This window comes from Cetorhinus maximus, chromosome 9 (assembly GCF_964194155.1).
Source record: "Cetorhinus maximus chromosome 9, sCetMax3.hap1.1, whole genome shotgun sequence".
NCBI classification, from domain to species: domain Eukaryota; kingdom Metazoa; phylum Chordata; class Chondrichthyes; order Lamniformes; family Cetorhinidae; genus Cetorhinus; species Cetorhinus maximus.
Window position 1 is genome coordinate 111084197 of NC_135887.1, and position 25155 is coordinate 111109351.

The 25155-nt window shown below is 43.1% G+C and overlaps 1 protein-coding gene across 4 annotated transcripts in view; it reads right to left on the bottom strand.

The window, feature by feature from the left end:
* The window catches only part of LOC144684931 (polypeptide N-acetylgalactosaminyltransferase 18-like), a 297659-nt gene that overhangs the window by 35975 nt on the left and 236529 nt on the right, over positions 1-25155 (bottom strand). For all 4 annotated transcript variants that reach the window (XM_078549348.1, XM_078549346.1, XM_078549349.1 and 1 more), the window contains one exon: positions 13847-14011. In XM_078549348.1, coding sequence (XP_078405474.1) covers positions 13847-14011 — 165 coding nt within the window. The remainder of the gene's footprint in view (positions 1-13846; positions 14012-25155) is intronic.

The window sequence follows — 25155 nt, forward strand, 5'->3', positions numbered from 1 at the left end:
AATATTGAATTCAACAACTTTAGATCTTAAACTCCCCCTCCCCCCATCCCCACCCCGTTTCTTTCCCCCCCCCGCTTTTTTTTCAATAATTTATATAGATTCTTCTTTCCCCACCTATTTCCATTATTTTTAAATCTAAAACTAAAACCTTTAGTCTTTCCACCCCACCCCCACTAGAGCTGTACTTTGAATATCCTGTCTTCCATTCTTAATTAGCACTTTTCTCAGACAAAGTCCACCACCTTCAACACCTCTTTGACCCTTTTGTCTGTGACATCTTTTGATTATCTGCTCATCTCCACAATCATCACACCACACCCTCAATGTGTCTCTTCCCCCCCCCCCCACCCACCTTAAACCAATTTATATTTCTCCCTTCTTCTAACTATGCTCCAGTTCTGCCGAAGGGCCATGAAGGCTCGAAACGTTAACTGATTTCTTCTCCGCCGATGCTGCCAGACTTGCTGAGTTTTTCCTTTGAAAACATGGGCCCAGTTTTGCTGAAACAATGAAGATCTAATAGAGCTTCATCAAAATTATCATTAGATGAACTCTTTTTTCACACAGAATTGAGGAAACAAAGAGCAAAGGACTTACGCTGATAAACAACTTTTACATCCCCAGGATATCCTAAAGTGTTTCACGGACAATGAATTCTTTTTGAAATGATTGTGTGTGGAAGTTGATTTTAAGCCTCTGTGAGTTTAATTAAAATGTGACATTCTTCCGTATAAATCTTGCACAAATTCCTTTCCAAAATGGAACAGTAAAAAGAAAAGCAAAAGACTTGCATTTCTATCGCGCCTTTCACAACCTCAGAGGCTGGATTTCATGGTGGGGGGGCATATTGCTCTCTTCCACCACCACCACCCCCCAACCCACTCCCCCTACCATTGCAAGAGTCAGCCAGCGGCTGACCCAGCTAAAAGAAAGGCTGCCTTAAAGCCATGACGCACCACTGGCGAGCTAAGCAGGTAGAGAGTGGGACTTCTGCCCATCAGTGGGAGGAAGCCCCTCCTTGAGAACTGCCAGCCAATCAGAGGTTCTGTGTTGGCCTGCTTGAACTGGGTAATGTGCACTGCTGGGACTGCAAGCAGGCCCACACAGAACTTCGATAGACTCTGGAACCACAGGCGAGTCCCCAGTTCTTAGGGCTTGGAGGGATTGTGCAGCCTAGGTAGGGGGCTGAGGGGGAAAGGGGGAGGGGGAATGGTTTTGGAGGCTAAACAGGGAGGAACAAAGTGGGGGGGGGTATGTAACATCCTGGAGGGATGTGCTCCAGATGTACAGAGGGGACAACCCCTCCTCTGACCCCACTTCCTTCCCACCTTTTTACAACTTGTGTTTAAAAAATGGCCTGCCCAGGCTAACCGTATTGTGGTACGGGCAGCATAATATTCGGGTCAATTGGCTTGGTAACAAGCCCAATTGACCATTAATTATTTATTTAAAAATAGGGTGGGATGGACTGCCGATTTCAGCGCCCTCCCACCTAGCATATTATGAGGGGCAGCTCAGGGGTGGACTTGCCACCCCTCATATTTTACATGCACCCCTCTACCCCTCCACCCTCCCCCAGCCGCTGCTGAAAACAGGTCTGGCAGGGGGTACTGTCAAATCCAGTGCCAGGATGTCCTGAAGTGCTTCACAGCCAACGAGGCACTTTTTGAGATGTGGTCACTGTTGTACTGTACAAGATGTTGAAATTTATTTGCGTGCACGTCAGCAACCTACAAACAGCAATGTGATAATGATATGATATCACAGCTATTACAGAAACATGGCTTAAAGAGGGGGAGGAATGGCAGCTCAATATCCCTGGTTACAGAGTTTTCAGACAAGATAGAGAGGGGGATAAAAAGGGAGGGAGGATGGCAATTTTGGTCAGAGAAGCAATTACAAATGTGAAGAGGGATGATATGTTAGAAGGGTCATCAATTGAGGCCATATGGATGGAGCTTAGGAACAAAAGAAGGGACAGTCACCCTACTGGGAGTGTACTATAGAACCCAAACAGTCAGTGGGAGATAGAAGAGCAAGTATGTAGGCAAAATCTCTGTAAAGTGCAAAAACAATAGGGCAGTAATAGTAGGGGATTTTAAATACCCCAATATTAACTGAGATAGTTTTAGTGTGAAAGGAATGGAGGAAACAAAATTCTTTAGGTGCATTCAGGAGAACTTTTTTGGCCAGTATGTAGCAAGTCCAACAAGAGAGGATGCGGTTCTAGACTTAGTTTTAGGAAACCAAGCTGGGAAGATGGAAGCAGTGGCAGTGTGAGAGCATTTTGGTGGTAGTGATCATAATTCAGTTAATTTTAACATAATTATGGAAAAGGACAGAGATAGAACAGGAGTTAAAGTTCTAAATTGAGGCAAGGCCAATTTTACTAAGCTGAGGAGTGTTTTAGCAAAAGTAGACTGGATACAGCTACTTGAAGGTAAATCAGTGGCAGGGCAGTGGGAAGCATTTGAAGGGGAGATTCAAGGGGTTTAAAGGAAGCATGTTCCCACAAAGGAAAAGGGTGGGATGGCCAAAGCTAGAGACCCCTGGATGTCAAGGAGCTTACAGGATAAGATATGGCAGAAAAGGAAAGCTTATGTTAGACACCGAGAACTCAATACTACAGAAAGCCGAGAGGAATACAGAAAATGGAGGGGTGAGATCAAAAAGGAAATTAGGAAAACAAAGAAAAGGCATGAAAGAATATTGGCAAACAAAATCAAGGAGAACCCAAAGATGTTTTATCAATACATTAAGATTAAGAGGACAACTAAGGAAACAGTAGGTTCATAAAAGACTAAAAATATAACCTATGTGTGGAGGCGGAGGATATGAGTCAGGGTGAAGCCAAGGAGGAAATTGCGGAGGGACTGACCATCATTTTCCAATCCTCATTGGATACAGCTGTGGTGCCTGAGATTTAGAGGTCTGCTAATGTTGTACCTTTGTTTAAAAAGGGAGTGAGGGACCGACCGAATAATTAGAGGCCAGTCTGTCTGACCTCGGTAGTGGGAAAGTTATTGGAATCAATTCTGAGGGATAGGGTGAACTGTCACTTCAGAAGGTGTGGATTAATCAAGGACAGTCAGCGTGGATTTTGTTAAGGGGAAGGTTTCGTCGGACTAATTTGATTGAATTTTTTGAGGAAGTAACAAGGAGGGTTGATGAGGTTTACATGGATTTTAGCAAGGCTTTTCACGAGGTCCCACATCCCATTCCTGACCTAGGCATACGTGGGAAGTCCAAAGACTGTTGGGACTTGGAGTTCCTGAACTCTGCTCCCAGTGAGCAAGTAAGTTTGGGTTTCGGAACACAGTTTATATTAAATTGAGATGGAAAAAGGTGTTCACCCAATATTTTTGCATGAGCCACACTTGAAGTCTCAAAGAGCCGCAGTTTGGCCACGCCTGGCATATGGAATCCTTTCATTTATTAGCTGAGGCATAGAATATAAGAACATGGAGGTAATACTAGAACTGTATAAAACATTTAGTTTTATAGTTTAGGCCACAACTTGAGTACTGTGTGCAGTTCTGGCCACCTCATGACAGAAAGGATGAAATTACATTAGAGAGGGTACAGAGGAGCTTTACAAGAATGTTGCCAGGACTGAAAAATTGCAGCCAAGAGGAGAGATTGGATAGGTTGGCATTGTTCTCCTTGGAACAGAGGAGGCTGAGGGGAGATTTGATTGAGATGTACAGAATTGTGAGGAGTCTGGATAGAGTGAGTGGGAAGGACGTCTTTACTTTAGCAGATAGGTCAGTGACTAGGGGGGCATAGATTTAAAGTGATTGGTAGAAAGACTAGAGAGGGGGTGAGCAAAAGGTTTTTCACCTCGAGGGTGGTAAGGGCCTGGAACTCACTGCCTGAAAGGGTGGTAGAGGCAGAAACCCTCAACTCATTTAAAAGGTGCCTGGATATGCACCTCATGTTATTGGAATCTATCGAATCTATCTAAGTTGACAGGCTCAGAATTGATAGTAAACTAAAGTCACATTCGCATAGAGTGCAATTTATTACTGCCATTTCAGTGCTGACACAGTGAAGGAAACTTGGAGAGGCTCAAAAATGGTGTGGGAAAGATGAACATAGGAGCTGACAACATGTTCAGAAACTTTATAGAGGAAAGGGAGGTTGGACATGGGGCAGTAGTTTTCAAGGACAGCGGGATCAAAGGGTTACTTTGAGTGTGGGGTTAATGATAAAAAGGGAGAGAGTGGCATAGTGGTAATCCAGAGGCCCAGGCTAATACTCTGGAGATGTGTGTTCAAATCCCACCATGGCTCATGGAATTTGAATTTAGTTAATAAGTCTACATCAATTAATTAATAAATAAATCTTAATTGTATAAAACACTGGTTAGGCCACAGCTAGAGTATTGCGTGCAGTTCTGGAATCTGCATTACAGGAAGGATGTGATTGCACTAGAGAGCATGCAGAGGAAATTTACCAGGATGTTGCCTGGGCTGGAGAGATTGGATAAACTGGGGTTATTTTCCCTGGAGCAGAGGAGATTGAGGGGGGACAAGATTGAGGTGTACAAAATTATGAGGGGCATAGATAGGGTAGACAGGAAGGAACTTTTCACCTGAAAGGGTGGTAGAGGCAGAAACCCTCATAACACTTAAGAAGTATTTAGATGTGCACTTGCGATGCCATGGCATACGAGGCTATGGGCCTAATGCTGGAAAATGGGATTTTAATAGTTAGGTACTTGTTTGACCGGCGCAGACTCGATGGGCTGAAGGGCCTTTTTCTGTGCTGTAGACTTCTATGACTCTATGACTCAAGTGCTGTAACCTGCAGGGCCACGGACCAAATGCTGGAAAGTGAGATTAGTCTGGGCGGCTCGTTTTTCATCTGGCGCAGACACGATGGGCCAAACGACCTCTTTCTGTACCATAAACTTTCTATAATGACCAGGTAATCACGTGATCATCAGGTAGCACAGTGCTTCCTCAGTACAGCACTGGGAATGTCAGCCTGGATTACATGAACAAGTCTCTGCAGCGGGACTTGAGCCCATGACCTTCTGATTCAGAGGCAAGAGAGGAAGAGATACTCACGGAGACAAACATTTCGTACGTCCTTCAGGTCTTCCTTCCTGTCTACAATCGGCAGGATTTTAAAACCCAAGTGTGGCTACAGCTTATCATTTATTACATCCTGGTTTATTCTTCTGTGTGTTTTTGCTGTTGCCCTACCTCAATCTTTCACTGGATCTCTCAAGGCAATAGACCAAAGTCTTCATTTCAACTTGACAAACCAAACTATCGCTGCAACCTAATACAAAGATAAAATACTGCGGATGCTCAAAGTCTGAAATATAGGGCAGGATTTTTAGGTCAGTGTGTGGGTGTGACCGGCGGGCCCAGGAGCGGCCGAGTAACAGACTGCCGACCGCAACAGGCCCCCAACAGCGATTTCACGCTGGCTGGCAGGGACGGTGGGCAGGAGGAGGGTGAGTGCTGAAGCTAATGCAGGCATGGGGGAGCGTTGAAAGAAAGCTCCCTGAAGGCAGAGAGCTCCCGCAGGGAGCTGAAGACTTCAAAAAATATCAAGTTAAGATTTTTAAATCCGGCAAAAATTGTTTACACAACACAAGCAGTCACCTGAGCATAGACATTATAAAAATACAGCGCATAGACTTTTAAAAAATTTAATAACGGAAACCTCACCCCATTCTTGGATGAAGTTTCCTGAGAAATGCAAAGGCCGCCTGGCCGATTCGCCCGCCCGCCAACCGTTACGGGCAGCGAAAATTCCTAGTTCATTGCGCCGTTAATGGGCTTAATTGCCCTCTTAATTGTCGGTGGGCACGCTTCTGAGTTTAACGCGCACCCGCCGACCGAAATATTGCGCAAGTATGCGATGATGTCAGGATGCTCGCCCGCCCGCTCAGTGAAAAATCCTGGCCGTAACTCCTGCCCTTTCACCTTTTCTTCCCTCGTCACTAAAACGACCCAAACACTTTTTCCAGGTGAAACAGCGATTTACGTGTACATCTTTCAATTTCATATTCTGTATTCTCTGCTCACGACATGCGTCTCCTCTACACTGGCCAAACGCAGATTGGGCAATCACATTGTGGAAAACCTCTGTCCGTTTCACAAGCTTAACCACAAGCTGCTGGTCTCTGCCATTTCAATTCCCTACCCCTCTCTCACGCTGGCCTCAGCCTCCCACGTTGTCCCAGTGAAGTTCAACGTAAACTAGATGAGCAGCAGCTCATCTTTCGATTGGGCACTTTACAGTCTTTCATCCCAACACTGAGTTCAACAACTTCAGAACATAGTCTCTGCCCCCATTTTCCAGTACAGAAGGTGCCGGTAATGAATCTGCTGTTTAATTAATCACTCCTGCTTTCCACCCTATCACAGACTCTCCCTTTTCTACTTAGCTCCCTATGTTTCCTCCTTCTCCACCCCCCCAACACCCTTCCCTGTCTCTGTACTTGCAATCTTGTTAAAACTCTAACATTTCACAGTTCTGATGAAAGGTCATAGACCTGAATCATTCACCCTGTTTCTCTCTCCACAGATGCTGGAGACCTGCTGAGTGTTTCTAGTGTTTTTTGTTTAAATCCCGTTGTAAGGGCGGAATTTAGTGCAGCTCCCTGGAGCGGGCAGGATGGTGGTGGGCCAGAAGAATTGGGCAGGAGCCCCCGTGTCCGATTCCTGACGGCTGGAAAACTGTCTTTGGAGGGGGTGGGGGAGGAAGGGCCCGACGTGGGAATCCGCCTGCTGGTAGCGAGATGTCAGTTAGGCTCATTAGCAAGCCACTTGAGAGTAATTATCCTTGATCCCACCAGGATTTAATGGTGGCTCAGGGATTTAACGGGACTTGCATGGGTCTCACGCTCCTCCTGAAACCCTTGTTGCCAACACCAAGTTCGCCCTAAGTTGCTGGTGATAATAAATACATAATTTCTGTTCAAGAGCATCACTAATTTTAATTGCTCCATTACTGGTGTCTGTGCCTTCAGCTGCTGAGGTCCTAAGCTCTGGAATACCCCCCATAAACCTCTCCGTCTCTCTCTCTCTTTCTTCCTTTAAGACACTGCTTAAAACCTAACTTTTTGACTAAGCTTTTTGTCAATTGTCCTAACATTGCTCTAAGGGAGGTCTTGTGGCGCAGTGGATAGCATCCCTGCCTCTGAGCCAAAAGCTCTGGGTTTGAGTTTGGGTTTGGGACTTGATGGCCACAGGAGGTGCTTCCATAACATGGCCAAACAGGTTGATTATAAACCTGGAAATCCTTCCAATATACCTATGGCAGGTAGCAAGAGTGGGAGAGTTCCCTGGTTAGCCAGAACCGTGTGGTAGCTGCAGCGTAACGGCCTCCCCATGTTAAAAGACTCCACATTCAGGTAACTGGCACAGGAAGTGCTCTGTGGCAAGCGTCCTCCTTGCTTTGTGGAACTATGAGAGAGAGAATACCTTCTCAGGTGGCTTTGTGTCAAATTATAGTCTATAATGCTCATATGAAATGCCTTTGAGATGCTTTATTATTTATAAACGCTATATAAATATAAGTTGTTGAAAGAAGAAGTTATTCGTGAATGTTGTAGTCTCAAGCCGTGACAGTTTAATAGCTTGGTATTTTCCCATGAAACTTGGTTCCCATGAGTCAAATGCAGGCTGCTCCAAAATGACATCCTTGTTTAACGTGTTCATCAGATGTCTGCTGAAAGCCAGCATTAGGGGCTAATTTAGTGCCTGTGCTGCAATTCCTGGATGAATTTCATCTGTTGCATCTCAGCCACTGGGATCTGATTACAGTAAGCAACACTCGCTCTAACCATACAGCTAGGATGTGTCAGTGACTGGTGGGAATGGAAACTTGCGCAATCACAATAATGGAGACTAATGAGCCATGAGCAGATTATTCAGCAGCAACAGAGCATGAAGTATGAGGGAAACTTCATAACTTGGTGATTAGCTATTGCGCCGCAGCCCTCAGTGAATGTAACAATATGAAATTAGTTTCTGATTTTATGAACAGAATCTCAAAGAGTTGTGAACATTCAGAATTCTCTACCCCAGAGAGCTGTGAATGCTCAGTCATTCAGTATATTCAAGACAGAGATCGATAGATTTTTGAATACTAATTTAAGAGATATGGAGATAGTTTGGGAAGGTGGAGTTGAGGTAGAAGATCTGCCATGATCTTATTGATTCGTGGAGCAGGCTCGAAGGGTCAAATCGCTTACTCCAGCTCCTATTTCTTACGTTCACACATAATGGATTGCAGGTTTCAGCCATGGTTCAGTCGGTAACAGTCTCGCTCGTTCTCAGTCAGAAGGTCGTGGGTTCAAATCCCACTCCCACTGTGAACACACGTTCAGTGTGAGTTCACTTCTCTTCCAACCTAATCTATAATTGATACATTGGGCAAGTTTTAAATTCACTTAAAGCCCATTGATTTAGGGCTGGATTATATGCTGAGGACAGGCTCCCTGTCCCCCCAGTGTAAACGTTGGGAGTGAGCCCGCCTCCGCTTGGCTGGCTTGCCCAGCTTTAATTTTTTTGGGTGATGGCCCTTTAATTAGTACGAGGTGGGACTTCTGTCCATCTTCGGGAGGACATCCCACTTCATAGGGCTGCCAGGTAATCAGAGGCCAGCAGCTTGGCGCCATAGCAGGATCGGTGGCCACTGCAGGGGGCCCGGGAGGAGGAGGAGCCATGGATGCCCTGAAACCCAGGTAGGTTCAAGATCTCGCTGGGGCTGGGTTGGCAGCCCTCAGTGAGGGGGGTGGGGAATATGTTGGTTAGGGTGCAAGCGAGAATGCAAAACTGTGGGGAGGGACTAGTCCCTCCAATTGGCACAGGGGCACGGGAAGGAGGCAACCCACCCCCTCTCGCTGACCAGCAGCCACAGGGTCAAACCTGCTGGGCTCCACACTGGGTGCAGGCCTCTCCTGCCACCAGTTAAATCAGACTGGTGGCAGGATGAGGCCTTTAATTGGGCATTAAATGCCCACTTAAGAGCCTCAATTGGGCCATGAGTGGGTAGCCCACCCAATGCCATCCCCCGCTGCCCATAATATTGTGGCGGGGGTGGACGGGCCAGTGGCAGGTGGGCCAATGGTGGGCATGCCACCGATGGATTGGTGCCCTAATTTACAGGCCTTCCCACCTGATTTCCCTCCCACGGGTGGCCAGTAAAATTCAGCCCTTAGAGTTAAAATTGGGCCCATTGTGCATGTGGTTACACTCATCCACTCAGATCCACAAAGATTTTAAATGAAGCAATTTTCCAAACTGTTTATAGATACATATCAAATGGGGCATCTAATTTAATTATCCCAGTTAAATAATTACAGATTCTCTCTGTTAGCTACACTGAGCCAAGAATTTAGAACTTTTTGTACAGCCTGTGGATACAATGTTAAAATCTCATACTTCGGAAAATCTGAGTTAAAGAGATTCTGTTAAAAACAGAATTCTCCAAGGATATCTGTTGGGGGATGGGACCATGCACAGAGCATTAAGACTGAGGGTGCCAGCACTAAGGGATGAGGCATGTTTTTCATTTGAACCAGTGCCAGTCCCAGATCAAGGAAAATGTGGATTAACATCTCACTAAAGCTTCCCTTACACCATCTACAACCTATTTATCTCATCAAAACACTTCATAATCTTAAAACCTCTATCAACTCACTAAGGCTCCTTCAACAATACCTTCCAAACCCACAACTTCTACCTTCTAGAAGGACAAGGACAGCAGGTACCTGGGAACACCGCCACCTGCAAATTCTCCTTCAAGTTTCACTCACCATCCTGACTTGGAACTATATCGCCGTTCCTTCACTGTCACTGGGTCAAATCCTGGAACTCCCTCCCTAACAGCACTGTGCATCTACCTACACCAGATGGAGGCAGCTCATCACCACCTTCTCAAGGGCAATTAGGCATTGATAATAAATGCTGGCCTTGCCAGTGACACTTGCATCTTGTGCACAGATGATAAAAATAATTCTGGGTGTTTTTTTTTAAGTTCCGTCATCAACAATTGCTATGGTCCCTTTGTGACCGAGGCTCTCAGTTTAGTGCAGAATTCTGGCAATTGTGAGCTGTGAAGTGCAAATGAAGGGGAGACAATCCAACCCCAATTCATATAGGGGAACTTACAAGTAGACAGAGGTGAGAAGCATCTTACATTAAACCTGTGCTGGAATCCAGTCTGAGTCTCAGAAATAAACACGAAGTTCACATAATGAATTCCACCCAATGAAGCAGTAATAAGCTTTCAGTAAAATAATTGTGTAATATGAGCTAGATGCAAGTTCAAACTTTTTCTCTCAAACTTATAGTTTGTGTAACTAATCCTGATTATCGATTACCCCACTACTTTCCTGGCTTTTCCTTTCAGATCAATTAATGCAATTCCCATCCCACAGTTCCTCAACTCAGGCTGATATTGCTACTCCTTTACTTCAGCCACAAGTTAACCATGTGGAAATCAGCACCATTAAGGAAGAATAAAGATTCAGCTCTTCTGCACCAATTAATTTGAACAGGACCAGCTCCTGAGCCACCACAGTCTCTTCAAACAACTAAAAACACATAGCAGTCGACTAATGCAGACACCAAGAAACTGTTCTGACAGCATAAAGGGATAGCCTGATAAATAGTCATGTCAATTCTTCATGTAGATGCTAGAACAGGGAGGGCCACATATGGGGTATAAATGACAAGCTCAGAGGTAATAACAGTGAAATGGCAAAAATATTAATTAATTACTTTGCCTTAGGCTAACATAAGCAAGGCTAACATGGTTGACATAACATAAGAACGTTAAACAAAATATAAAGACATTCCGGATCGAGAGGGGGGATATAATTGCTAAACTAATCAAACTTAAAGAGGATAAATCCTCTGGTCCAGATGAATTGCATCCACGCATTTTCAAAGTTAGAGAAAAGACAGCAGAGGCACTATTATACACACACACACACGCACATGTATATATATATTAGAAAAAGGAATTGTTTCAAGACTGTTGAACGGCTAATGTGATCCTATACATAAAAAAGGATACAGAACAAGCCCAGGAAACTATGGAACAATTAGTTTAACTTCAGTGGCAGGAAAGGGAATGGAATCCTTAGTCAAAGATGAAATAGAAAAAACTTATAAAAACAGTAAATATAATATAGTAGTCAGCATGGATTCCAAAACAGAAGGTCATGCTTGACCAGCCTTTTTGAATTTGATGAAGAAGTGACATAATGAGTAGTCAAGAATGATATAGGAGATGTAATATGTTTAGATTTTCAAAAGGCCTTCAGTAAGTAGATTAGGCCAACATCAGAACGTGGAGCCAGGGTCATGTAGCAGAATGGATAGCAAGCTGGCTGTGAAACTGGAAAAAGAAAAATGTGGCTAAGGGTAGCTACTCAGACTGGCAAAAGGTGGGAAGTGATGCTTCACAAGGATTGGTGCTGACACCACTGTTGTTCATAATTTACATAAATGATTTGGACTCGGGAGTTGGAAGTGCAATTTCAAAATTTGAAGATTTGGGGGTGTAGTTAATACTGAGGAGAACTGCAGCAAAATACAGGAAGACATTAATAAGCTTGGAGAATGGGCATGTTATTGGCAAATTAATAGGTAAGTGTGAGGTGGCACATTTTAAGAAGAATGGGAGGAATAAAGAGGTCACAAACTCCTTGAAAAATAAGAGTCTAACTGGGGTAGAGGAACAGAGGTGGTACAGATACATAAATCACGGAAAGTAGCAACAAAGGTTAATAAGGCTTTAAAAAGATAAACAAAGCACAGGGGTTCATTTCTAGAGGGATAAAATTGAAAAGTGGAGAAGTAATCTTATAAACCTTGGTCAGACCAGACTTGGACTACTGTGCACAGTTTAGTCTCCATGCTTTAAAAGAGGATATAAAGGCAGTGGAGAAGGTGCAAAAATGAATCACAAGGATGATACCAGAACTGAGAGGTTATACCTATCAGGAAAGACTGAACAAGCTGGGACTCTTTTCTCTACGAAAGAGAAGGCTGAGCGGGAGACCTGATGGAGATCTTTAAAATTACGAAGGGGGTTAATAGGGTGGACGAAGGGAAGATGTTTCCACTTGCAGGGGAGGCCAGAGCTAGAGGCTATAAGTATAAGATAGTCACTAATAAACCCAATGGGGAATTCAGCAGAAACTTCTTTACCCAAAGAATGGTGAGAATGCGGAACTCGCTGACACAGGAAGTAGCTGAGTTGAATAGTATAGAGAGATTGAAGGGGAAGCTGGATAAGCACAAAGGGTAATAGAAACCTAGAATTCTCTCCCCCAATGAATTTCGAGTCAATTTTTGAGACTGCGAGGAATAATTTTTTGTTAGTTAAGAGACATGAAATAAAGGCAGGTAATGCAGTTAAGATATAGATCAGCCATGATCTAACTGAATGGAGGTAGAGGTTTGGGGGGTGCTGAATGACCTGCTCCTGTTCGTATGTGAATTATCTCTTACATGTTCTGAAGGTTGAACTGAACCTGGGTTGTGTGGCACTGATTGAGGTGCTGGGCTGTACCTGTGACTCCAAAAGCAGGTGTGGATTCATTTTTCATTGTTCATTGAGATTCGCAGCTCTGCAGGTGTGCTTGGAACTTTGGTCATAAGAATAGAACAGCGGAATATTTTTTTAAAAGGTGTGAAACTTTTAAATGTTGATGTTCAGAGAGACTTGAAAGTACTCGTACAAGGAACATAAGAAGTTAGCATGCTGGTACAGCAAGCAATTAGGAAGGCGAATGACAAGTTGGTCTTTATTGCAAGGGGATTGGAGTACAAGAATAAAGAAGTCTTGCTACAATTGCAAGGGGACTTTGGTAAGACCACACCTGGAATATTGTGTACAATTTTGGTCTCCATATTTAGGAAAGGACATACTTGCATTGGAAGCAGTACAGCAAAGTTTCACTAGGTTGGTCCCTTGAATGAGGGGTTGCCTTATGATGAAAGGCTGAGGAAATTGGGTCTGTATTCTTAATAGAAGAATAAGAGGTAATCTCATTGAAACATTCAAGGTCCTGAAAGGGATTGACAGGCTCGGCACTGGGACGTTGTTTCTCCTGCCTAGGAATTCTATAATAAGAGGGCACAATTTCAGGATAAGGGGTTGATCATTTAAGACTGAAATAAGGAGAAATCTTCTCACTCAAAGGGTTCTGAATTTTTGAAATTCTCTAGAGGATTGTGGAGGCTCCATTGTTGAATATAGTTGAGGCTGAGATAGACAATCTTTTGATCTCTCAGGGAATCCAGTGATAAGGGGAGTGTGAGGGAAATTGGAATTGAAACCAAGGGATCAGCCATGATAATATTGAAAGGCAGTGCAGGCTCAACAGGCCAAATGGCCTTCTCCTGCTCTTATTTCTTATGTCCTTCTGGAAGACTAAGAAAGACTCTGAGTTAATGGCCTGGAGACATATCACCTTGCTGTGTGGGACATTAACCACTTTAGAATGTTGGCCCCCTAAATAGAAACAGGAGGATCCAGCTGCCGATCCTGGCAGTAAAATGACTTTTCATCACCACTGGATGCCTCAATCTGCCAGCACACTCCACCAAACAGCTTTGTTTTAATTGTGCTTACCCTGGCTGAGCTATTCCAATCCCAAATACTGCATCAGTTTATTTACAGGGCTGAGGAGAAATTAAGATCAGGGGAGTACGATTAATTCACAAGCATAATGGGATGAATGGTCTCCTTCTGTGCTGTACAATTCCTATGATTCTAGTTAAAAAGTAAATGAACTAAAACCCCAGATTCCAATAGTCGTTGTCTAACCATCTCTCCGAGGGGCTCATACCAAAATACTAACCTGAGTAAAAAGCCAATAAAGCTTCATTCGCTTGGCTTTGGCGTAACTGCACTCAATCAGCCTGGGCCTGTTGTTGACATCTACCAGGCACTTGTTGTCATTGTCATCAATAGTGGGGCTCAGCACCCCCACATGGATCTGCTGGTTGCTCATGTAGTAAATGTTCTGAAAGAGGAAAATGGAGAAACATCAGTTCCCATGGACACACCATCAATACGTCCTAAACATATTTATTTAATTCATTCTCTTATTGCCCATCCCTAGGTGCCCTTGGAGATGGTGGTGGTGGACTTTCTTATTAAACCACTGAGCAGGTTTGATACATTTGCCACTTCAGAGGAAAGGTAAGAATTAAAGCACCTTTGGTGTGGGACTGGAGTCACATATAGACCAGGTAAGGACAGCAGGTTCTTTCCCTAAAGGGCATTAGTGAACCAGTTGAAGTCAGTGGATGGAGCCAACAGACCCATCTTAAACAGCAGACTGCACTAACATTTCCCACCTTAGCTGATTCTAAAAACTAAAATAACAAACTAAATTAACAGAGTAAAATCAGCAGAAGACATAGCAATGATTCTTTATGGTATCCATTAATGATGAGAGGCATTCACTGAATCAGGAGATACCATGAAAGGGTGCAATTTTGTCACCTCTACAAGCAGTTCAGACTGAGGAAGAATCTGATAAGACTTTCAAACCTTTCTTTTCAATGGAATGAAATAAAATGAAGAAACATGTAGTAGACTTTGGTCTCTCTGAACTCTGCCAGACTGCTAGGGGTGGTTTCTTGATTTTTCAGCTCAACTGGAACAACCCAATCCCTCACCTGGTGCTGCAAACAAAGGTCTCGCTGAAGCTCCAATGAAATTTCACAGACAGGCAGTGTCATACCTTCTGCTGCCTGGGCCCTCTGGGATTCACTCCTTAAACCTCTCCGCCTCTCTACCTCGTTTTCCTCCTTTAAGACATTCTTTAAGACCTGGTCACCTGTCCTAATATCTCCTTAGGTGACTCGGTGTCAAATTTTGTCTAGTAATCGCCCCTGGGCATTTTACTTTGTTAAAGGCATTATATAAATGCTAAATGTTGTTGTTGAACACAGTCCACAGCATAAGTTGTGTGTGACTTGTGATGATAACCCTGGTCCACTTTTAAATTTAAATTTAATTTGGTCACAGGTACATGTGGTTTGGTGGTAAAGCTAATGGAGCAGTTATCCATACCCCTGGGCCAATAATCCAGAGACCGGGAGTTCAAAATCCCACCAAAGCCATTTGAGAATGTGAATTCAACTGTTAAAAATCTGGAATCAATAAAAGCGACCAATAAACTACTGGATTGTCATAAAACCTCAACTGGCTCATTAATGACCCTTCGAGGAAGGAAGTCTGCTGTCCGTACCAGAGATGGGCCCACGTGTGACTCCATGCAGTGCCACACAAACGGTTGACTTCTAACTGCCCTCTGAAGTGGCCTAGAAAGACCCTCGGTTGTGCAAGGGATGGACCTTAAAAGCCAGCCTTCCCAGTGACAAAAATAACCCGTGAATTTTAAGAAAACATTTGGCCCAATTATGGTTTTGGTGCTTGTGGATTCTGAATTATTTAGAAAAAAAAGTTCAGAAGAGGGAATGAAACTTTCTGGTTAATGGTTACATTTGTAGTTCCATATAATTACTTATTCCCCGCAGGACAAAGATCCCATCAATCTGAATCCTGCTACTCTCCATGGTTTACACATTTTTCTTTCATTACACAGGATTGTTTGGGAAAGGTTTTCTTAATGTCTGAAATTGTCGCCATGTGTCATTTCGTTTCACAGATATTAAACCATCCAATTGCTGTCAAATTTTGTTTGATAATGGCTCCTGTGAAAAACCTTGGGACATTTTACTAGAGTAAAGGTGCTATTGTTATTGTTGCTGTTGGTCGTGGTTCAAGACCAGAAAAGCAATGTTCAAAATATGTATTCCCTTGTAGGAGTCACAAGGAGCAGGAGTTGCATATCCCAGCCCCACAAAGGAAACTTAGCCACTCAACCTCCCCCCCACCCCCTCCCCACAACCTGTACCTTGAACTGTCAAAATCTCATCCCCTCCACCCTAATCCTGATATTGCAAGGACTCTCATGGGAAGCCAGCTGAAGCAATGAACCTACTTAACTGCAAGTGGTAACACAGGCTGTGCGATTCTGGACCGCTTCCCTCCAGCAACGGGTCGGGAGTTTGGCAAAGGAATATCTTGGACTTAATTACGGAAAAGTTCTGGGAAATGCCTCTCCAAGTCCTGAAGGTGATCAAACAATCGATGTTGACTGGAGGCTCAACTCCCTAAACCCAGCGACTCTCCCTATGAGAGCCATTAATGAATGCCGCAGGGGAAATTCAGACTGACTCTCGGGCTATGGCAGAGGTGCTAAATAACTCTCATGCATCAGTCTATACTCCTGTAGATGATGCTTATGTTCCAGTTGAGGGGTGGCTACTCAATATTGAACAGCATTATCAATATCGCAATAGACGGTAATGACTTGTTGGAGAGAACAGTAGAGTTCAAGATTGATAAAGCCCCAGGTCCAGATAATATCCATTCAAGGGTGATTAAAGAGATGGAACTGAACAAGTAATGAACAAGTAAGTAAAGCACACTCTGCTTCTCACTTTACCAACAAATGCACAAAAAAAGTTAAATTTCATGCACACACCATGCGAATTTGAGTATTGAGCTCACAATGACTAGTGACGCTGTCTATTACCAATAACAGTAATCAGAAATGTAATTAGGCACATCTAGATTCTCAATTGGCCAGATGTGTCTAGGGACTAACACATTGGACAGCACTAATCTCACCTGTCAGAGATTCTATACTTAGATCTCAGACTATACAGAGTGTTCTGATATTAAATTGGTGCCATCAGGATTTGCAGGAACGGTAACTTGCTGCAGACTTTCATTTCACACAACATTCATTAAAGAGCTGAAAATAGATTAGTGCAAATTAGCCTGAACAGCAGCAATTGTACACTCTCTGTATTTTTCAAAAAATAAAAGCATTAGTTAATAATACTGCAGAGCACTCTCCAATAAATAATTTGCATAATTGAGGTTTCTGGTCTCCTGCCAAGACCAATTGTGTGTTCATTGTTCATTCATTTGTGGTGTGTGTGTGTGAAGAGTATGTTTGTGTGTGTGCATGAGCGAGTACATGTATGTTTGTAAGCGTGTGTATGTGAGGTATATGAGTGCATGTGTGTTCATGTATAGAGACATGCACACACAAATAAATATACACACAACTGCTTGTATATGTGATGTGTACATGAGCGCTATTTGTGTTTGCACCCTTCATATTTCAGGATTTCTTAACCATTTTTCTACAGAAAAGAATCAATTTGAATGTTTTGACTGAATAATATAGAGTGTTAATGGAAGGGAACACGAGGGGTCCCAGCAATACGCAATGCTGTGAAGGTAATGGCCAGCAGATGTTTACATTGCTGATGAACTAACCTTCTTGTTGTGCTCTCACAAGCCATAAAGAATAAGCAATATGGTGTTATCTAATGAAGAAGCATTTTAAAATCCAGCATAAACGTGAGAATAACACTCAAATATCACTGCCTTACACTCTTCAGAATAACCAAGCCTTTGTCTTTGCTTTCAATTTATTTGTCGCGAGACTGTTTTCCTCATATTCTTTCATTGACTCACCTTCAAATTAAAGATTCCAACGCGTTGGATGAATGGGGTCCGTTCTTTATTTACTTGGTTTCCCTGGTTGTCCATACCTGATTATTTTACCTCCCTTGACTCCCAGTAACTGGACTGAGTATCAGAATCATAGCTACAGTGATTTCATTTGAAGTGAAGTATCACCTTATTAAATGTCTTTCTGTGGAACTGGAATCTTGCAGCACAGAAGGAGGCCATTTGACCCATCGTGTTTGTGCCAGCTCTTTGAGAGAGCTTTCCCATTAGTCCCATTCTTCATTCTGTAATTGCCCTCCGCTTCACTTATACCACATGGACTAATGAGAGTACAATTTGTACCTTTCCTAGGTACGCAGAGACTTACAACAAGATAATGAGGTATAACAGGATGGGAATGATTACCTGAATTCAAAAGTAGAGATAAGCAGACAAATACTAACAGCAGAAGATTTCTCATGAGTGATAAGATCCTTCGTATCAACAGAAGTCATCCATAGTGCATCCCGAGGGATTCAAAACTGCTTCCAAATATTTCAGCACAATGGGGGGGGCAGGGGTCCTGGGGATACAAACCCCCACCCCTACCTCCTGTTTATAGCAATATTGTTAAAGAAATTTCTCTGCAATATGCTATACGGTTCACACAATTTCCTTCAATAAGAGATACTATTGATGCAATTTCCCTACGATATTCTTAACCTCATTTCCCTGCGATACACGATACTATTAACCTGATTTCTCTGCGATACACGATACTGTTAACGTGATTTCCCTGTGATACATGATAATGTTAATGTGATTTCCCTGCAATACATGATAATGTTAATGTGATTTCCCTGCAATACATGATAGCGTTAATGTGATTTCTCTGCGATACACGATAACTTTAATGTGATTTCTCTGCGATACACGATACCGTTAATGTGATTTCTCTGCGATACACGATAACTTTAATGTGATTTCTCTGCGATACACGATACTGTTAACCTGATTTCCCTGCAATACATGATAGCGTTAATGTGATTTCTCTGCGATACACGATACCGTTAATGTGATTTCTCTGCGATACACGATACTGTTAGCCTGATTTCTCTGCGATACACGATAAAGTTAACCTGATTTCCCTGTGATATACGATAACGTTAAAGTGATTTCTCTGCGATACACGATAAAGTTAACCTGATTTCCCTGTGATATACGATACCGTTAATGTGATTTCCCTGCAATACACGATACTGTTAACCTGATTTCCCTGAGATACACGATGCTGTTAACCTGATTTCCCTGCGATTCACGATACCATTAACCTGATTTCTCTGCGATACACGATACCATTAACCTGATTTCCCTGCGATTCACGATACCATTAACCTGATTTCCCTACGATACATGATACTGTTAACCTGATTTCTCTGTGATACACGATACCATTAACCTGATTTCTCTGCGATACACGATACCATTAACCTGATTTCCCTACGATACATGATACTGTTAACCTGATTTCCCTGCGGTACACGCTACTGTTAATATGATTTCCCTACGATACATGATACCATTAACCTGATTTCTCTGCAATACACGATACCGTTAACCTCATTTCCCTGTGATACGCGATACTGTTAATGTGATTTCCCTGCGATACACGATACTGTTAATGTGATTTTCCTGCGATACACGATACCGTTAACCTGATTTCCCTGCGATACATGATACTGTTAACATGATTTTCCTGCGAGGTGAAGCTCCTAAAACTTAATGTTCTAAATTCTCACTGACAGGGAACTTAATTTGGAGGACAAACTGAATTCTGGTGAGGCGGCCTTTTAAGAGCATTCATGAGATGCTAATGAATGCAAATGGAGTTCCTGACACTGCTCGTCGTAAAACCTGACCCACATTTAACCCGCCTTGAAAGTCAAGAGAGCAAAATTCACACAGTTTATCCCGCCGTCGGGAAACAGACTTCTGCCTCTCGCCAAATTAAGTGCCCCCCGCCCAGCACGATTCCTGCTGCTGGCGGAAGTAGAAAATTCCACCCTTAATGTGATTTCCTCGAGATACATGATATTATTAAAGTGATTTCCCTGTGATGTTATTAATGCCATTTCCTTTGATACGTGGTAGTGTTAACGCAATTTCCCCATAACAATTAATGCAATTTCCTTTGTCACATAATGTTATTAACATGATCTCCCTGTGATACGTGATATTGTTACATGATTTGCTTTGATACGCCTTGTTCAATAAAACTATTAAACGGAGTGAGCCTTTTATTTAATTTCACTGAGACGCCTCATTTACTAATCATTAGCAGTGGTTGCAGAATCTCATCACTGGGTTTATCGGACTGTAGACAGGTGTGATCAGCTGGCTGAATCGCCTCAAGGGTGATTGTTTGGGGTCAGCAGAGTTTTTTAAATGGGTCATTCGAAGGCAGGAACTCATTAAACTGCCCAGAAATATCAATGTAATTAACAGGTAATAAATGGTGCATTTGCAACTGATCCCAGTGCTGACGATGATCGGTGAGCACTCTTTGCCTGAGATAGCCAGGTGTCTGGGATAGGAATGAGTGGTGTAAATGCTGAGCTGCGAAGTGTAAAATGGGCGCTGTCAAATCGACAACTCGTTTTACACTTTTGCCCTGTCTTTTGCTCCATGTCTCAGAGTAGGTGCTGTGCCTATAGAGGAGCGCATGTATTTGAGTACTGGAATATGAATTTGTGCGTCCGTGGAATCATAGATAATTACAGCTCTGAAACAGGCTATTCAGCCTGTGGCTGGCTCTTTGAAAGAACAGTTACGCTTAGTCCCACATTCCCCAATTTTTATCCATAACCACGTAAGTTCCTCATCCTCAAGCACCTGCCCAACTCCCTTTTAAAATTATTCATGGAACCCGCTTTGGGAGAGGCAGAGTGTTCCAGGGCCTGAAAACTCTGAGTGAAAAAAATATCCCCTCAACTCCCCTCTACATTTTTTGCCAATTATTTTAAATCAATGACTTCTGGCTATTGATGCACTCGCCAGAGGGAATAGCTTTTCTCAATCGTCTCTATCAAAGCCTCCTATCATCTTGCAAACCTCTATTAGTTCACTTCTTACCCTTATCTATTCCAAAGAGAACAGTCCCAACTTTTCCAACCTCTCCTCGTAACTGAAGTTGCTCGTCTCTGGTAAAAACAGCAATTTTATTTATATAGTGCTTTTAACATAATGAAACATCCCAAGGCGCTTCACAGAGGCATTATGAAACGAAGTATGACACCAAGCCACATAAGGAGATATTTTGGCAGATTGTTCAAAGTGCTAGGAGCTTCTTAATAGAGGAAAGCCAGGTAGTGAGGTGAAGAGGCTTAGGGATGGAATTCCAGAGCTTAAGGCCCAAGCAGCTGAAGACGCAGCCGTCAATGATGGAGTGATTAAAATCAGAGATGCGCAAGAGGCCAGAATTAGAGGAGCACGGAGATCTCGGAGGGTTGTAGGGCTATAAGAGATTACACCTGGTTTACCTCCTCTGTAACCTTTCTAAGTCCTTTAAATCTTTCCAGAAATGTTGGTGCCTAGAATTATCCACAATACTCCAGGTGAGGCCTAACCAGTGATTTATGAAATTCTATGTCCGGCTACTTGTATATGTGTGCTTGTGTGTATATGATTGTGTGTGCTTGTGTGTATATGATTGTGTGTGCGTGTGTGAGTGAATGTGTGTGCGTGTGTGAGTGAATGTGTGTCAGACGATTAGTCCATTACTGCTATATGCCCTCATATGCAATATTGAAGCTGAGGAGAGTGAACGATTCTCCAATGAAGTGATGGGAACTCTGAATGTGATCGAGAGGAGCCAAGGGGAGAAAAGGGGTAAAGAGAGGAATGAGAGTAAGGAATTCAGAAAGAACAGGTGAATAAATAACATACTCAAAAAGCACTAGAAACCTGGCAGGAATAATTAGGTGAAGAGAGAAACGAAAGTGAATAAAAACAAGAAGCATAAAAGCAGCTGACAGAAAGTGAGGTACTGTAGTGAGCGCTGAGAGACAGTGAGAGAGAGAAAAGGGAGAGACAAATGAGCATGAGAGAGAAAGCCAACAAGGAAAAGAGAGAGTAATAGGAAAAGTCAAAAATGGGAGAGAGGGAAAAAGAAACATAGATCTGAATATAAATGAACTTAGTATTGCCTTGCAGCAAAGATTGAAAATGATATCCTCAGAACTGTAACTCGTTAACATTCAAAAACAGTGATCTTAAATGATTGAAATGCAATTTGCATTTTTCATTAATTTCCATTAATTGAACTGAGCAGTGAATGTGCACTGCATGCTAATTACACCACGGTTTGCCTTAGACTTTTTATCAAACCTAATAGATTTTTAATGCTCTCCAATCAACATTGGTATTTTTAACCTGTGCAGGCCTCTGGGGAAAGAGTAGGGGAGTGGAACTAATTGGGTAGCACCTTCAAGGAGCCAGCACAAGCCAAATGACCTTGACATTTTGACAAATGACCAAATGACATGGGCCAAATAACCTTCTCCTGTGTTGTATCATTCTATTATTCTGTGAACTAATGCTCAGATGTCACATGAACAGGGCAAACTCTCTGACTCATATCTCCAGTGAGATGCCGTGTTCAAAGGGAATTTGGGGTAGAGAATTGGTGTTAGGGTGTTGTCAATACATCCAACCTGGGCTCTCTTTGACTGGGAAAATGGATTGGTGAATTCACTCTTATGCATCCAGTATGGGCGGAGTCTTCTGCCCCTGTTGGCGGCGGGCGTCATGGCGGGCACAAGAAGACAATATGGAGAAAAGGCCAAAAATCGGTTTCATGCCGTCGTGAAACCAGTTTGCAATCGTCCACTCCGCCCATCACTGACAGGCTGCATTTCCCTCCACCGCAGGTTGGGAATGTCATTTTAATACGCCTGCAACTCATTATAAGCCCTGCTTGCCGAAACCATTCTCCCACGCTGGATCATCCGGGCACGTTGGCGTGAATGCACGCTGACGTGTTTTACAACTGTACATAAGCGACGTGCACCTGGCGAGCTGCACTTCACTCGGGACTTCGAGGCTTGTTTACCTACCTTGCTTCAGGCAGCACTCACAGTCATCAGCGCCAGGCTTTGCAGACAGCACCACACCACTTTTAGGGGGGCTCACGGGCATGTCTCTACCTACCAGACCAGCCATAAGGTGGGGGTGGCTTTTCAATGGCTGCAGGGCTAGGGCTTGCTTGGGGAAGGGAGAGAAGTGGCTTTAGGAAAGGGAAGAGGCTGCAGAGCTAGGGCAGTACTGGGAAAGGGTGTGTGTGTGGACACATGTTGATCTGTGCAAGTGGCCTTGTGAGGATGAAGGCTGAGGAGGCCGATTCCAGAGGAGGTGAGGCCAGATGGAGATGTGAGGGTCTGTGTGAGAGAGTGAATGGTGATGTCCCTTGAGCTGGCAGTGAGTGAGTCCTGGCGAATCGCATAACTAGGGTTGTAGATAGGGCTTTAAACTAAATAGTGGTGGGGAGGGTTCAGTTGCATGGAAGTATAAAAAATCAAAGTTTAAGGAGAGGGTAAGAGTGCAGGTTAGTGACGAGGCTGATTGTTACCAAAAAGTGAAAGGAAGGGACAGAGTGTGTGAATGTCATATTGCACCAAAGAATCATATAAGAGTAGGGAAAATTGACAATAGGGCAAACTTAAAAGGCTTTGTATCTGAATGCGCGTAGCATTTGGAATAAAAATAATGAGTTAACAGCGCAAATAGAGATAAATAGGTGTGATTTGGTGGCGACTACTGAGAGGTGGTTACAGGGAGAACAGGTTTGGGAGCTGAATATCCAAGGGTACTCAGTGTTTCGGAAGGATAGGCAGGAAGGAAAAGGAGGTGGTGTAGCTTTGTTAGTAAAGGAAGAGATCAGTGCTATAGTGAGAAACGATATAGGCAATGGAGAGCAAGACATAGAGTCAGTCTGGATAGAAATAAGGAATAGCAAGGCAAAGAAGTCTCTGGTGGGAGTGATCTGTAGGTCCCCAAACAGTGGTTCAGCAGTAGGGCACAGTATAAACCAGGAAATACTGGGAGCATGTAAGAAAGGCATGGCAATAATCATGGGTGATTTTAATATGCATTTAGACTGGATTAATCAAATTGGCAAGGGTAGCCTTAAGGGAGAGTTCATAGAGTATTAGAGATTGTTTCTTGGAGCAATATGTTGTGGAACCAACCAGGGAGCAGGCTATTCTGGATTTGGTTTTGTGAATGAGATAGGATTAATTAATGATCTGATAGTAAAGGATCCTCTAGGGAAGAGTGATCATAGCATGCTAGAATCTCAAGTTCAGTTTAAGAGCGAGAAACTTGAGTCCGACACTAATGTTCTGGATTTAAACAAAGGTAACTACGTAGGCATGAGGGCAGATTTGGCCCTAGTGGACTGGGCAGGAAGACTACAAGGTAGGACAGTTGATGAACAGTTGCAGATATTTAAGGAGATATTCAATTCCTCCCAAGTAAAATATATTCCAAAGAGGAAGAAAGATGGTAAGAGGGGGGAAAAGCCCCCATGGCTAAGGAAGGAAGTTAAAGATAACATAAAGGCAAAAACTAAGGAATACCAAATTGCAAAGGTCAGTGGCAGGCTAGAAGATTGGGAAACTTTTAAAGATCAACAAAGGGTTACTAAAAAAATAATAAAAACAGCAAAGGTAAATTATGAAAGAAAACTAGTGCAAAATATAAAAACTGATAGCAAAAGCTTCACAAGTATATAAAAGGAAAGAGAATAGCTAAAGTGAATGTTGGTCCCTTGGAGGATGAGACTGGGGAGTTAATAGGGGGAACGCAGAAATGGCAGAGATGCTTAATCAATATTTTGCCTCAGTTTTCACAGTGCAGGACACTAGTACCACCCCAATAGTAACAGGTAGTGCAGAGGGTGTAAAGAAGGAGGAACTTAGAACAATCACCATAACTAGAGAAAAAGTACTGAACAAACTATTGGGATTATGTTCTTATGTAAAGGGTGACAAGTCCCCAGGACCTGATGGCCTACATCCCTGAGTCTTAAAGGAAGTGGTAGCAGAGATAGTGGATGCATTGGCTATAATATTCCAAAATTCCCTGGATTCTAGAAAGATTCCAGAGGGTTGGAAAAATACTAATATAATGCCCTTATTCAAAAAGGGGTGGAGGCAGAAAGTAGGAAACTATAGACCAGTTAGTTTAACGTCTGTCGTTGGGAAATTGTTGGAATCCATTATTAAGAAAGTAGTAATGGGGCATTTGGAAAGTCAAAATGCAATCCATCAGAGTCAGCATGGTTTTATGAAAAGTAAATCGTGTTTGACTAACTTGCTAGAGTTCTTTGAAGATGTGACAAGCAAAGTGGATTAGGGGGATCCTGCAGATGTAGTGTATCTGGACTTCCAGAAGGCCTTTGATAAGGTGCCACACAAAAGATTAATACACAAGATAAGATCACACGGAGTTAGGGGTAATATCTTAGCTTGGATAGAGGATTGGCTAACCAACAGAAAGCAGAGAGTCGGGATAAATGGGTCTTTTTCTGGATGGGAAGCTATAACTAGTAGGGTGCCATAGGGT